Below are 14,546 nucleotides of genomic sequence, written 5' to 3' on the forward strand. Positions count from 1 at the left end.
GTTTAGCAGGACGAGACAGGTGTTGAAGTAGTGTAACGTGCATGGATAAGAAGACACGCTGGCCGCTAGGTGGCGGGTTTGACCCTTTAGTCGAGCGGTTAGCGACGCCTCCTGCGGTACGGGCGACACGGGTTCGCGTCCCGGCCGCGGCACTTACTGTGGCTGCGTTGTCCCCCGAATTCGCTACAGTACTTTGCAGACAGGGTCCGGAAGTGCAGTTCATGTACCACTGTTCTAGTTGTACAATGACGACACCATCGTTTAAAGAGAGACTTCCTGTTTCGCATTTTGACACGTGGGAACTGACTTGCTCTGTATTTAACAAGTTAGATATCAATTTATGTTGGTTTGCCATCTCAAGGTTTGTGCTTCATGGTTGGGGGCGGGGCTTCCAGTTACAGGACATCCTCTTTGCATCTTCGGACCGCGGACGCAACCTGTAAGGAATTTCGTCGGAGTCATCACGAGCTCCCAGTTACGAATCAATTTAGAAACGCGTAATCTTTTTTTCTGGATGTCTCAAAAACCCCTTTTTTTGTTTTATAATACGTCACATCCCTCCATCTTGACGCAAAAATGAACACCTTTACTTCCGTGAACCGAGAGCGCGTCCGGATAACAGCGGTGTAGGTGCTGCCCCCTGCAGGCCTGTACTTCCTCGTCTGACCACACGATGGTGCTAGAATCCAGATATTCAACCCGGCGTGGCTTCTTTTTTTTTCTTCCAACCGCCCCCAGGTAGAGACGTCCCCGTCATTATCGCCACCGTGGAGGTCACCGGAGAATAGGGGGGGGGGGATGCACACTCACTGGAAATAACACCTACACACTTGTGATTGTGCCTGTTCTTTTCCATGCCCCCAAGCAGACAACCTTAACGCTCGGGGAGATCATGTGTGAAAGACAAGAGCTGATGTGAACTAGATAGCGGCAAAACAAAACAAAACAAACAAAAGAAGAAAAAAAGAAAAGACAGCAAACACATTCCAGTTTTGTTCTGAGTTTAATCACTGAAACGGACAATGAAGCTCTCCTCTTCCTTTTCGTTTCAGCTGCGTCCCTGAATGTCCTTGGGTGGCCTTTATCTGCTCCATTATAACATCGAAGCGTTGGTGCGACCATTTCACAAGTTTGTGATTTTACTGTTCCGACCCCAACTAGTCCCATCTGGCTCAGGGTTCAAGGGGTTCTGCAGCAGACCAGAGGATATGCATCTTTGATTTTTTTTTCTTGTTCTTCTTTTTTTTTTTTGATTACAGAGCAGCTAAACAACCAGGTGTTGTGGTATTAATGTGGCATTTTGTGACAGGTCAGGCCCCTTCATCTTATACATGAGTGAAGAGATTTTTTTTTTCCCCATCGCATTTTTCATTTTTAGACATACACAATTAGTGACATTCAAACATAGACCACGACACCCTGGTGTGTATGTATATCACCTTAAGTCAGACTTGAGAGACAGCATACTGATTGAATAGAGCATATGGTTTACTGCACTGCAGAGGCAAGACACCACGAGCCGAACTAGTCTCCACCAGCCACACGGTTGCCATGGAGAAGATAACACTGATGGATTCAGAGCCGGGCTGTGGCCGCAATAGTGCCCATGTACGTGAAATTTGTTTTACCGTCTAAAATACCTCACCTCCATCCCCAATTACAGTACAAAGTTTATGATTAATGGGAAAAATCTTTCAGACACAGAAGATGGGCTGCAGACCTCAGGGCATTACTCAGTGCTTGGTCTAATATATCGCCCCTTCGCATGCAGTGGTGTTACGCGGGCTTCGGGTTGCGCAGAGCGTTCAAAATGTTCCGATGAGGAAGCACTGTGGCGTCCTCGGACATCCAGGACCTTATCGGAGGGTTAACGCGCTCGACGTGTCTTTTTCCAGAATGCCCAACGAAACCTACAGCTCATATTCAAACATACAATTTATTAACAGACATCACTGAGCCGATTTCATCATCATCGTCATCATCATTATACCAACGACTCCACAAGACTGAAAGAAGCATACACCCCAAAACATTTTTTTTTTCAGTACCAGGACACAAGGGACATGACTGCACTGCAACATTAAAAAAAAAAAAAAAAAAAGAGAACATGGACACTGAAAGGAACAGTAAACAAAACTCAAAATCGAATGAGTCGCTAAAAAAATATATAATCCCTGCCCTCAGCCAGACTTAAAAACAAAACAATAAAACAAAGTGATGGAACATGGGCACGCTCAGGTCCAAGTGTGTTCAGTTTCCATGGCTGCGCTTCCCCAACAACTGGCATAGATAGCGTGTCCTCCAAGTCCTCCCCATGTTTTTTTTTTTCCTCTTAAAAAATAGATGTATACTAGATTCATACAGTTTTTCATAACTAAATTCACAAACGATAAGAATCAATACCATACCTTTAAAAATGTTCTTGCAAAGTCAATAATACCTTGGATTTTGTGTAGTTTAATTTTTTTCTTTTTTTTCTTTTTTTTGCATTCAGTTCCATATGCATATAACAACATACAGTCCATCTTCCATCATGACTAAGTTAAACGCTTGGTCAGTTGAAAACAAGAGCACCATGGGAGAGAAATGGGAGGGGAGAAAGTAAATTAGAATACAACACTGTTATAAGAATCCAGATGGGCCCAATCCACATGACTGACACTCAAGCTCTGCCCCCGCAGCAGAAGGGGGGAGGGAGTAAGATGGAAGTGCATGGCCTCTTTCCCCTCTCCTTAATCCTGAAACTGATAACGCCCAACTCTCCCTCCTCAATCCCTCCTCTTTCGCCATTCAGTTTCGCCAAGTAGATGCCAAGAAGTAGCTCAGTGCGCTTTCTTTCTTTTTCTTTTTTGAAAGGTTGCATGATTGAAAGTTATTTTTTTATTTTATTTTTTTATTTTTTTGTCAACTACCTCCCAGGTGGAAGGAGCAAACTGGTAGTCAGAGTTTCAGGTAGGTTTGTGTGTGTTCATGTTTTGTCCTCTGTCCCCCCCAGTCACCTGGGATTCTCTCATAAAGAGCAGTACTTCTCCATGGTCAGTGGTCGCTAGGTAAGGCTACTCGTACTCAAGGAACTGTTTGTGGTAGAACAAGAGATACCTTGAAGAGAGAACAAACAAACAGAGGAAACATTTGCATCATCTGTTGGTCTTACTCTTATTTTTGCCTTGTCTGTTTTGTATTTTTTTGTGATGCACTTCGTAACACTGTTTTAGAAAAGTGCTAAAAATGAAATTATTATTATAGTGTTCACTACCAATCCTCTCTGATGATGACTAGTGTTTCGCTTGCTTCCTTACCCTTCACTATCCAGCACGTCCTTGATGCTGGCCTTGGTGATGATGGCGTCGTCACATTTGAACCACTGGTCCTTGTGTTGGCGGATGAAGCTGGTGTAGTGGCCACTTTCTAGCGTGCCTTGGTGGTTCACCACTGCAAACAAGGAATACCTGACAGCAAAGTAAGCAAAAAGGGGAGTAAGTGGTACATCTGTATAATATAAAAGGCTAGTGGGCATGCCAGAGGCAAGCTCTGCTAGTGCTTCAATACTTCAAGGACATATCTATGGGCATGTTACGAAAGGAAAACCATCAGTGTTACTGGGTAGTAAATTCATGGTATATGCGCTGGAAAACCAACGTTATTGTTACTGCCATGGATGATAAAAATTAAACCATTTATAATAGACTTTAAATGGATTTGATTTGGAGAAGCAGCAGCGGGATGCTTCAGGTCATTAGCATATGCTACTGTGCTAGAACGGAGACAATAAAGAATTAATCAAGCTGCCCACATCACCACTGGGATGTCAAAGAGAATTGCTACCATGCAATTAATGAAGATTAAACATGACCAGTTCAAATATCTTTTACTGCAACATAGTATCCAAGGTACTTACTTATTGTCATTGTTTAATACATCTACAGTTTGTTGATACTGCCCGTTCATTCTGCTCTCTTTACTGTGGGGGAGAGAAAAACAGTAAAAAAAAAAAAGGATATCAAAAACATACTAGTATTTATCTTAAATGCCTCAATAAAGATGTTAGCGTAAAACAAATCCACTAGATGGCATCAGTGTCCAATCTATGAGCTCAGAACGCCTCCCTGCCCATATACCCATTGAGGTGCCTCTCTGAACTAGCTGAATGGGTGCACCAATCAGGGGTGGGGCAGCACTGCTGTTGCATGCTTCGTAGAGACTGGAATATGTAGGGTGTATTTGGAGCCATGTGTGTGTATACATGATACTCTATTCATGAGAGAATGCGCTTATATACATGCATTGCAGACTACGATACCGGAAACACTGATTGGGGGAAAAGTATTTTTTCTCTCTGGATGTATGTTGGTCATCTTAGATTGTTTATCTCTCTGTACAGAGGCTGAGGGGCTGTGGGGTATAAGCCTGCTAAATGCTTTGGGAGCAGGGGCTTTACCTGGAGGCCATGAAGGGCGTCATGTCCAGCTCTAGAGGAAAGGACACATATGTAGTGATCTTTCTCCGCAATTTGGCTGAGTGCTCAAACCGCTGGTCATGGCCAGGAGTGGGACGGTGAGAGGGGGAAGGAGGGGAAAGCCAGAGCCAGAGAGGGAAGATCAGCAAAATGGAGAGGGAGAGAGAGAGAGAGAGAGAGAGAGAGAGAGAGAGAGAGAGAGAGAGAGAGAGAGAGAGAGAGAGAGAGAGAAAAGTGGGGGATGGGAATAGGAGGGAGAAACATATTTAGACACATTGGTCTTCTTCTTATTACACACAAATGTAATTTTAATAGAGCGAGCCAGAGATACCTCTTGTTGACCCTGGTGGTAAGTCACACATTACGACAGACACAAGATGCAAACAGGCACAATTCAATCTCAAGACAATCCACTTGCAGCATGTTCCCATGAATATCATAAATAGATTATAGGCTTCCAATACTGTATGATAAATAAAACATGATTGGTGGAAGAGTGCATAGGTCATTAAAATTCCATCTCTAGTACTCCTGGGAATGTGAGAGAAAGGGCCACAATATAGAATGGGCACTGCACCACCAGCACATTATGGACACACCTACACCGAAACCACCTAAACACCAGAGGACTTGTACATTACATCAAATTTGAATGGAATATGGAGGGCTGCACAATTCATCACACATGATCTTGTACCTCAAATTTTTGTTATCGCAATTCATAACCAGAGGATTTGGCATCTAAAATATTCATATTTTATTTCCCGTCCTTTAGCTTGCACATAGCAATTGAAATACATGCCAATATAAGATGTACAAATCCATCAAATCAAACAATCACCCACTGACAGATAACGTAACTAGTGGGGATCGGTGGCATGTTGTTACAGGCTGACTCACTTTGAGATGGAAACACGCTACAATGGGAAGCTTCTTCATTGTCAGCTGTTTGGTGGACTCTTGGTAACTATGGCAACCACCGCATTTGATTTTGGCACTGCTTCCTAGATGCTCAGGCCGTGTAAACCTGCAGAGTGAGGGGTGGAATGGAGGGGGGGGGGGGCGAGGAAAAAATGAGTGCAATAGAGGAGAGAAGAGAAGAGAAAATATGTGCTGTAACATTTCAAAGGTTTCGGGAGGGAGTGCACATTTCAAGAGGCCCGTCTTTGACAGCGTTGCACCAGGCCCATGGCATGTCTTTTGCACTCAGCCACCTCCGCCTAGCGTAGGATGTTTGACAGGAAGATATTAAAAAAACTAAGTTTAAGTCGGTGTGACTCGTCTCAGTATAGGTTTGCCTGCTGAGTGCTGGTGCAATCTGTCCGTCTGTCAGTCAGTCTACCCAAGCAACAACCTTGCTGGTAATGCCAGCCCCTCCATCACCACGGCAACAGTACCATCAGTCCTGTACTGTACGTTTAAGAGACTTGCTGCAGCAGCTAGGGGTGTGCGAGGGGCTGCAGTAAAAAGTAGGGAGGAGAGAGAGCTAGGGGACAGGGAGAGAGAGGTTGAGAGATAGGTAAGGGGTAAAGAGAGGGCATTAAGGAAAAAGGGGTAAGATGGATGGGGGTTGAAATAAGGAAGAGGAAAAAATGTTGCAAACACAAAGAGGCAGAGAAAAAGGCATGAGAGGTCACACCTGTTCTGAATGGTAGCTAGGTAGGATGACTTGGTGGGATACGAGACCCAGGGATAACAGCATGTGAGACCTCTTTGTAAAGGGTGGAGGGAAGGAAAAAATTATTTTAACTGGAGGAAGTTCATTAGTTTGACACTGGTTAAGTTGGATAGCTGGAAATAAGGATAAAGGAAACTGAAAAAAAAATCTGACAGCAAGAGGTGAAGATGATACTGGCTGTTTCATCCAAATATTACACCACCAGCAGCTAATAGTACAACACTGGCCAGGCTGATTCCTTTTAACTGTCAGAGTTCAATAACTATCGATACAGGACCATGGCATGATTCAGTGTGCCATAATAGAACACATGGTTTAAAATGGTGGAAAATAATTTTGACAGAAAGAGAGGCAATTTGGGTGGAGGCTGCTGAAGTTCAAGCCATACCTGCGTAGGCAGTCTGTGAGTGTGGTGGACCCTGACAGGTGGCTCTCTCCATTGACCGTGCTTCCGTCACCTCCGGGGCTGAGGGGCCAGAAAGGTGTGGACGAACCGGGAAGGTCCAAACTAATATCCCAGAAAGGGTCTATTGTCGTGGAAACACCGCTAAAGAAAAGGGAGAGTAAGGGAGTGCATTCATATGGTTAAAAAGGTGGTGTGCTTGGGCGTGTGTCTGTATGTGTTGTATGTATGAGTATGTTTTGTATGTAATGTATTAACAGGCCTGAGGAAAAGAAAGTGTCAAAGGTGGTATCACATGAGCTTAAAATTCGTGCAGACTCTAGATTCCGATCATGTTTAGGTTTAAGCCCGGTGAGGGAAAGTGGTTGTGTTTGCTTAATATACACTCCGTTCTTCCAGAAACATTTGCATTTCAAAGGGGTGCTACATCAGACAATTGGCTTTACATAAGGAATTGCAATGCTGCACTCTCAGGCACACACACACACTCATACACAAGTGGCTCATGCATTGTCAGCCTTGATTAGATGAGTCACGATGCTGTAGTTGCCAATGGTACCAGCAGGTGGCTACTCAAGCCAGTGGGGGAGGGTTCTTTCAAACCATCTTATCACTATTAGATAGGCCTGTGATCTTTCTGCGTACATTATGGAGCCAGGTAGCACCAAGTCAGACTTTGCTTGCATGGTAGCCTGGGCGAGGTGCTTTGCAGCTCAGTGCAGTGTTCTAGTGTCAATGTAACAAGACAGCTATAGGGGGCAGGCAGGAGGCGTTTTGGTCATGTAGCTGTCTAGACAAATCTCCACCCCCTCCCAGCAGTTCCACACAGACAAGGCCTTTAAATAAGAGCAATGGAGAGAGAGAAGAAGACACAGCCAGTGGCTCACCAGCAGTGTGAGGAAGGTGTCATCTACAACAGTAGGCCCACACCACGGTATAGTGACTGGGCACCAAGAGCGACAAGAGGTGAGAATGGCAGTGGAGGAAAGCAGGGACAGGCAGGTAGGTGAAGTTGACTGATGGATGACTGGGTTTAGTGGGGGAGGGGGTAAGAGAACTAGGGCAGAGGAAGCGCTGTGATCATCGTTGAGCTCACTGGGCAGCAAACATCATATATGGGCCGTTATATAAGCCACTTGTGTCTCTTGCATTGCACTCTTTGTTTCCAAAACACAAACAGGCAAACGCATAAGTGCACAAAACAAAAACAAGGTCTTACTGGCATACTTGACAGGTAACATCTGATTGTAGGCCCCCAGTGAAGATTTGGTCAATGATACAGTTACAGTGGTTTGGATTATTGGCCTTTTTCCCGTTGTCGTCTCCTAGGAAGCAGAGAGCAAAAGGGAGACAAATGAATGCACAACCGCATGCTCAGAAACAAACACAGATTAAACGGACAACCTCTCTGGTACCCCTGAAGGACTCTCCCTCGCTTTCCATTTCCCCTGCAGCAGTGCCTGTCTAGCACCTCTAAATTCCCTCGATCCCTCCCAGCCAATCAGTCCAAGTCTTACTACATGGTCTGTGGGTGAGTCAGCCTGTCACTGTGCTGCAGCAGGGCCTATTGACATTCCCCACACTGCTTGCTTGCTATCCCCTTGGTTCATGCAATTGTCAGTCTCCTTCAGTATGTTCCCTTCAGTGAAGTAAGGTGCTATGAAACGTGGATTAGGTAAAAGGCGTAGCTCCATATACCGAATTGGTGCCAGTGACTCAGACTCAGTCACACCTCTCCATCTCCGAGCTAAAAACTGCTCTCAGTGGTCTACCATCAGTGAAAACCTCAGGGGTTTCCAATTCTATAGCTGGCTTGATGAAAAGGATTCAGCACACGTGACCTTCATGTGAAAACAACAATCTAACCTCAAACAAGAATGTGAAAATAACAGAACATGTATTTATAAGAAGCCTCTTGGCATTTATCCACGCCCTTCCAGTGTAGAAGAATGGTACTTTGACTGGGTGAGGGGATGAGAGGTGGTGGTACGTACGGGTGGTGTCGCCTTTGCAGTGCCGGTGCAGCACGTCCAGCGCTGCAATGAGGAACTCATGGGCGTCTTGCTGCTCGTAGCCTGCTAGGTGGCGTGCGTGGGTCCACACCAGGTGCAATAGCCGGAAGGGAATGTGGGGTGAACGGTGGCCGGAGTAGAACTGCAGGGCAAGGGAGGGAGATGGAGAGGAGGAGGAGGCAGATGGAAGGGCAGGAATGGTTAGCCCATTTGTTCCCCCAGGTGATCGAGTCCAGTCCATTTCATCTTTGGTCTGTCAGCATGAGGACTGGAACATTTGCTTCCCCCACACTCCCCCCCCTTCCACAACACCACACTAAATCTTAACATGGATCTTTTGAGGCAGAACCAGAAATAACCGCTCATGTTTATTATATGACTCCTCTCTCTCTTCTGCCCACGCCTTGTCACATGAATGGATTCTGCCACACTTCTCCTCATGTCGCTTACACTAACAGCAACACATCCAGAGAGGGAGAGAGGGAGAGAGAAGGTGCGAGATGAAGAGAAAAGTGGAGTAGAAAAAAAGACCAGAGGAAGAACAGCCATCTGTAAGCACGGCTGGGTCTTCGGGTTGCCATGGAAATTGGCCTGAGTGACAGGCCAGGTCAGGGTCAGGAGGATGCGGCGAGCGGGAAGCGGAAGAGCTGAGCGGAGCGGAAGGGCTGGTGGGGCGCTAACGCTACAACACCATACCAGCCACAGACCATTAATGCCAGCGAGCACTCTCCAGCAGCTTGGGCACAGACTCATACAAGTACACACCCATGCACAGTCTTTCTTCTCTCTCTCTCTCTCACACACACACACTCACACACACACACACACAGGCATGTGCAGTGTTTAAATCTCCACAATTTTCTGTGAAGTCTGATTGAGCTGTGCGATGGAAAATGTGCCACAGTGACGTCTATTTTTGAGTCTCACAGACTTTTGGGCCCTCTGCAGTGGTTTGAGGCAGGCTGTTAACACAAAAAAACGTGTGAGAAGAGGGGGAAAGGGGGAAGATGAGGAGGTCGATCAAAGCGGGACACAACTCTCACCTCCGCAGATTTTTAAGTTATGAATATTTGTGCGCGCGCATGTGTGTGTGTGTGTGTGTGTGTGTAAGCATCAAGTGTGAAGAGAGCTTATTTTGCTGATGTGTGAGTGGGTTCGAAAAGAAGGCGGTGGACAGGAATAACACGCAAATAGTGAAGCGCATGGACGGCAAGAAGAAGTGCAGAAGTAGAGAGACTTGGTAATATTAGTGAGACTTTCATCCAAGCCATGTACACAAAGGAATTGAATTCTTTCACTATGATCTAGGGGTGCACAATACATAGGTCAGCTTATCGGAATCAACCAATATTTGCTTAAAAATGGTTTTACTGGTATTGGGACAAATCTGAAAATCACATAATGCGCCGATATACTTAACTCATAATTATATATCATGAATGACAGGTGCTGATAGAAAGACAAGTTGCACTACAGCTTTGTGATGCTGAAATGGAGCAGATTTCCCACCTTTTTTTATTTTTTTATTGCCCCCCCCCCTTTTTTTTTTCTCCCCAATTGTACCTGGCCAATTACCCCACTCTTTCGAGCTGTCCCGGTTGCTGCTCCACCTCCTCTCCCGATCTGGGGAGGGCTGCAGACTACCACAAGCCTCCTCCGATATATGTGGAGTCGCCAGCTGCTTCTTTTCACCTGACAGTGAGGACTTTCACCAGACGGACGTAGCGTGTGGGAGGATCACGCTATCCCCCCCCCCCCCGAACAGGCGCCCCGACCGACCAGAGGAGGCGCTAGTGCAGCGACCAGGACACATAACCAACATCCGGCTTCCCTCCCGCAGACACGGCCAAGAGACACCCGACCAAGCCGGAGGGTAACACGGGGTTTCGAACCGAAGATCCCTGTGTTGGTAGGCAACGGAATCGACCGCTACGCTACCCGGATGCCCCTGATTTCCCACTTTTGATATTTACAAAAAAAAAAAATGTTTTCACTTGAGGCAACAGTGTGGTCATCGGCATTTTACCTGCTAGAGCAAGCAGTTTGAAAATGTTATGCCAAAATAAACGGTAGATTAGGTGTAGTGTTTAGTACTGCACTGGGACAGGCACCAACCAAATATAGCAGTGTTCACATGGTCGTACTGCAATGAAACAAAAAACATCAGTATCAGCTAAAATGACCATAGAAATGATCGGTTATCGGGTGTCGTGGCGGTCTATGCTGTTGCCTACTAACACAGGGATCGCCGGATCGAATCCCCGCGTTACCTCTGGCTTGGTCAGGCGTCCCTACAGACACAATTGGCCGTGTCTGCGGGTGGGAAGCCGGATGTGGGTATGTGTCCTGGTCGCTGCACTAGCGCCTTCTCTGGTCGGTTGGGGGTGTCTGTTCGGGGGGGGCGGGGGCAGGGGGAATAGCGTGACCCTCCCACGCGCTACGTCCCCCTGGTGAAACTCTTCACTATCAGGTGAAAAGAAGCGGCTGGCGACTGCTCATGTATCGGAGGAGGCATGTGGTAGGTAGTCTGCAGCCCTCCCCAGATCGGCAGAGGGGGTGGAGCAGCGACCGAGACAGCTCGGAAGAGTGAGGTAATGGACGGGTAACAATTGGGTAGAAAAAGGAGGGGGGGGGAATCCCAAAAAAAAAAAAGAAAAAAAGAAAGAAGAAATTATTGGTTATCAAATAACTGCAAAAAAAACCCCCTCATTATTGTGCATCCTTACAATGGTCCATGAATTACCATCTCATCTATCTGTTGCCTTAGCGATCTCTTGCCTTAGCAACTGTTGATTTCTTGATAAATGACTGCCTCTTTTGTGATCGAGGTGAATGATTATCACCTTCATGTTATATGTTTGTTTAGCCAACTCAGATGCAGTGGGCGTAGGTGAATGGTCATTGAGAGCCTCGGCTACTGTCGCTGACTCAACCCATTACAGTGCACGTTGGTGTGCACGCGCAAACACCCACGCACGCCAGGAAATGGAAAGGTGCGAGCGAGAAAGCGAGGCAAGTGTGGGAACAGATAGGCACCTCGGCAGCCATTACATAACAATCGAGAGCAATGAGTTTATCACATCCAAAATGCTTTACTGAGGAAGAGCACACAGAAGGAAAGTGTTTAAAGATTATCCTTTTCTCTCCCACAAGATACACACACACAGGAGCCTTTTGGATTAAGTGGCTGAGATCAAACTGGCCACAGTTTTGCAGTTCTACACTGGCATTTTACAACGCCGCCATTGTAAATGAAAAAATTTCCCCCTTATTTCATCAGCATAGTTTATTTAAAGTTGAATAACTGCACTCGGCAGCTTGTTCATCTACGGGAAGCTCTATTCATTTTTGTTTTCCAGACCGGGAGGGAGCCCCTCTCCTCCTCTCTCGCTCCCTCCACAGCCTAGTCGAAAGAGTGACTCAGCTTTCTGCAGCGGGTTACACTGGGAGAGATTATTTCATATAACGTAGTGGGCAAAACTCTGAAGCCATGGCTCATTTTCAAACACAACACTGCACTTCTTATGCTTCGCCTTTCGGTGGCGCACTTAAAGAACCCGCAGGACAAACATGGACTCACATACGCAGATGACGCAGCTTACCTCCTGAAAGAGCTGAGACATCTCGCACACTAGACAGGAGTTTGATTGCATCTCGCACTTGTGTCTGTCAGAGAGAAAGAAGTCTCGCAGCAGCGGTGTGTGTGTAAGGGCCTGGACGATGCAGTTCATGAAACACGTATTGCCTAAGTTTATTAACCCTCGTAAACCTGAAGGGCAAGAGAGAAACAAAAAAAACAGAAGGCACAGTAAGCAAAAGAGAATGACATCTTATAATGGTCAAACACAAAAGCGTCTGTTGATTCAAACTGCTGCCACTATTGGACAGATGCAATTTTGAACCACCCATTGATAATTCAACCACTCTCCATCCCTGGACTGACAGGGGCTCTTAACTGTGGCCAACTTGCCTATCAGCAATTAACAGAGAACCACAGAGAGCACTAATGAGTCAACAGCCAGCAGCTCCACCCACACGTCTGGCTTTCTGGCTATCGTTCACTACGGAGACTTTTACTTTCACTGCCTATACTGCAGGCTGAGCCTACTAGAGCTCCGTGTTCATTTTAAGAGAAGGCCTACATTGTAGATCGTGGATGTGGTCCAGGTTGGCAGTGTGGAGCGCTAGAAACTTCTCAATACGCCCGGCTAAGTGTGATACACGAAAAGACCTGGGCATTTTCAGACTGAAACTGTTGTACGGCTTAGATTTTAGCAATCTGCTGCTCATGGGGTCTGCCAGCAAAAGCATGTGACCTGGACCAGACCTGAAAACTGTGAATGGACCCCAGGGTCAGGGAGGTTGAGAGTAGAGAACTGTTAATTATCCAATAAGGGTCAGGGGAACTGGTGGGGCCTAGTGATGTGTTGGTCCCTGTCCAATGGGGGCAGTTTTGGTACCATTAGGCCAAGGGAGCGAGATCTCAGCCAGGGCTTAAATACCTTGGATTGTTCCTGATGTATATGAGTATAAGGTACTCCCACATAATCTGCAAAACATACAGCGGTACCAACCAAACTGCTTAGACACACAAGGACTGGGTAGCAAGAACAGGGAAAACGGGTTGGTAGAAAAGGCAAGATAGAAACACAGATGACACACATGACATTAGAGACATTGGGGCAATGAGAAAGTGACAGAATTCTGAAAGGAAAGTAAAGGAAATAAAATATAAGGGACAAGACACGTAGATGCCAAAGGTGGTGTGGATCTGTCAGAGAGAGAACAATGTGTTGTCTCTCACAGTGTGTGTGTGTGTGTGTGGGAGGGGCTGTAGGGCCGCCCACTCCTGTTCATCACTCTCGTTGACCTCTAGTGCCCTACCTAAACAAGCAAGTAACCCAGACTTCACTTACACCGCGGGCGCATGCACTTACACACAACTGCAGAGAATCCCACAACGCACACAAGGGTGCCGTGCCATTTTGGACCCGTGGACTGGGTTTATTACCCACCTATGGTGCAGTTTGTAGTGATTTTCCTCCGCTTTGGATTGTGCCGTAGTAATTCTAGCTCCCTCTTGGTGGGCTCCCATGTTGTGTATTTCTCCCCTACACCTGTGGACACATTGAGAAAGGAAAGTAAAGGCAGTCGGACATCAAGATAACCATGTTGAAAACGTGATATAGTGGAATAAAGTGCATTAAGTTCTCTCTGGCAGAAACTATACCTTGCAATTTCCAGGCTTTCCTCTGTTCTTCTTTGGCAATCTGCTCCATGTCTTTGTCATATATGTAGTCTTGACAAACAAAACAATATATTCCACCGTATAATAAGTCTATCGCTGGAAGCAGGAGGGACAGAGGGAAAGAAGAACAATAATTAGAAATGGATTTTTTTTCCCCCACCACAACAATACACCTTGGGTTTTATTTCAAAGTCCAACCTCATTGGTGCAGCCAGCCTCAAGACATGTGCTTCTGTTACCCTGCACTTTCCCCACTCATCCTTCTATTGATTTGGATCTTTTTGTCGTTCCATCTCATTGCCTTGCATCGGACAATTACATGAGATAAGAGGGGGTAGTGATGGAATAGGTGCATGTACCTCTATCAACCCCCAGCCACCACCAGTGCTTTTAACTAACCCACCATCCCCTTCCATTCTGAAACTCTGCAGCAACAATACCTGGATTCTGTTGCCGTGACAACCTATTTTTAGCCTTACTGGACACTTGTCTGTTTTTGATGCTACCGGCGCTGTAAATGTGAAATTTAACAAGGGTGCCTTACAAAGCAGAGAAGGGCTAACACATTAAAGAGGAAAAGCTAAATGGATTATGTTACATTGTGGTTGTGTTGATTTGCGTATTAATGTGCAATTAAGAATCATACAGTGCAATAGATCAGTGGTGCTCAACTGGTGGGTCTGGTTCTGAATGGGTCGCGGAGTGTGTGGTCGGAAAAAAAAAGACTTCTATTTTAACACTAGAAAAGC

The 14,546-nt window shown here is 46.1% G+C and overlaps 1 protein-coding gene across 1 annotated transcript in view; it reads right to left on the minus strand.

The window, feature by feature from the left end:
- Positions 1-996: 996 nt before the first annotated feature.
- Positions 997-14,546, minus strand: part of usp22 (ubiquitin specific peptidase 22) — a 57,620-nt gene continuing 44,070 nt past the window's right edge. Inside the window, exons 4-14 of the mRNA XM_056288820.1 lie at positions 13,780-13,893; positions 13,565-13,666; positions 12,152-12,318; positions 8,532-8,691; positions 7,757-7,862; positions 6,523-6,681; positions 5,357-5,483; positions 4,439-4,530; positions 3,899-3,961; positions 3,300-3,449; positions 997-3,099 (exon numbers count right to left, since the gene is read on the minus strand). Of these exons, the coding sequence (XP_056144795.1) occupies positions 3,057-3,099; positions 3,300-3,449; positions 3,899-3,961; positions 4,439-4,530; positions 5,357-5,483; positions 6,523-6,681; positions 7,757-7,862; positions 8,532-8,691; positions 12,152-12,318; positions 13,565-13,666; positions 13,780-13,893 (1,283 nt within the window). The 3' untranslated portion in view covers positions 997-3,056. The remainder of the gene's footprint in view (positions 3,100-3,299; positions 3,450-3,898; positions 3,962-4,438; positions 4,531-5,356; positions 5,484-6,522; positions 6,682-7,756; positions 7,863-8,531; positions 8,692-12,151; positions 12,319-13,564; positions 13,667-13,779; positions 13,894-14,546) is intronic.

Source organism: Lampris incognitus, chromosome 10 (assembly GCF_029633865.1).
Source record: "Lampris incognitus isolate fLamInc1 chromosome 10, fLamInc1.hap2, whole genome shotgun sequence".
NCBI classification, from domain to species: Eukaryota; Metazoa; Chordata; class Actinopteri; order Lampriformes; family Lampridae; genus Lampris; species Lampris incognitus.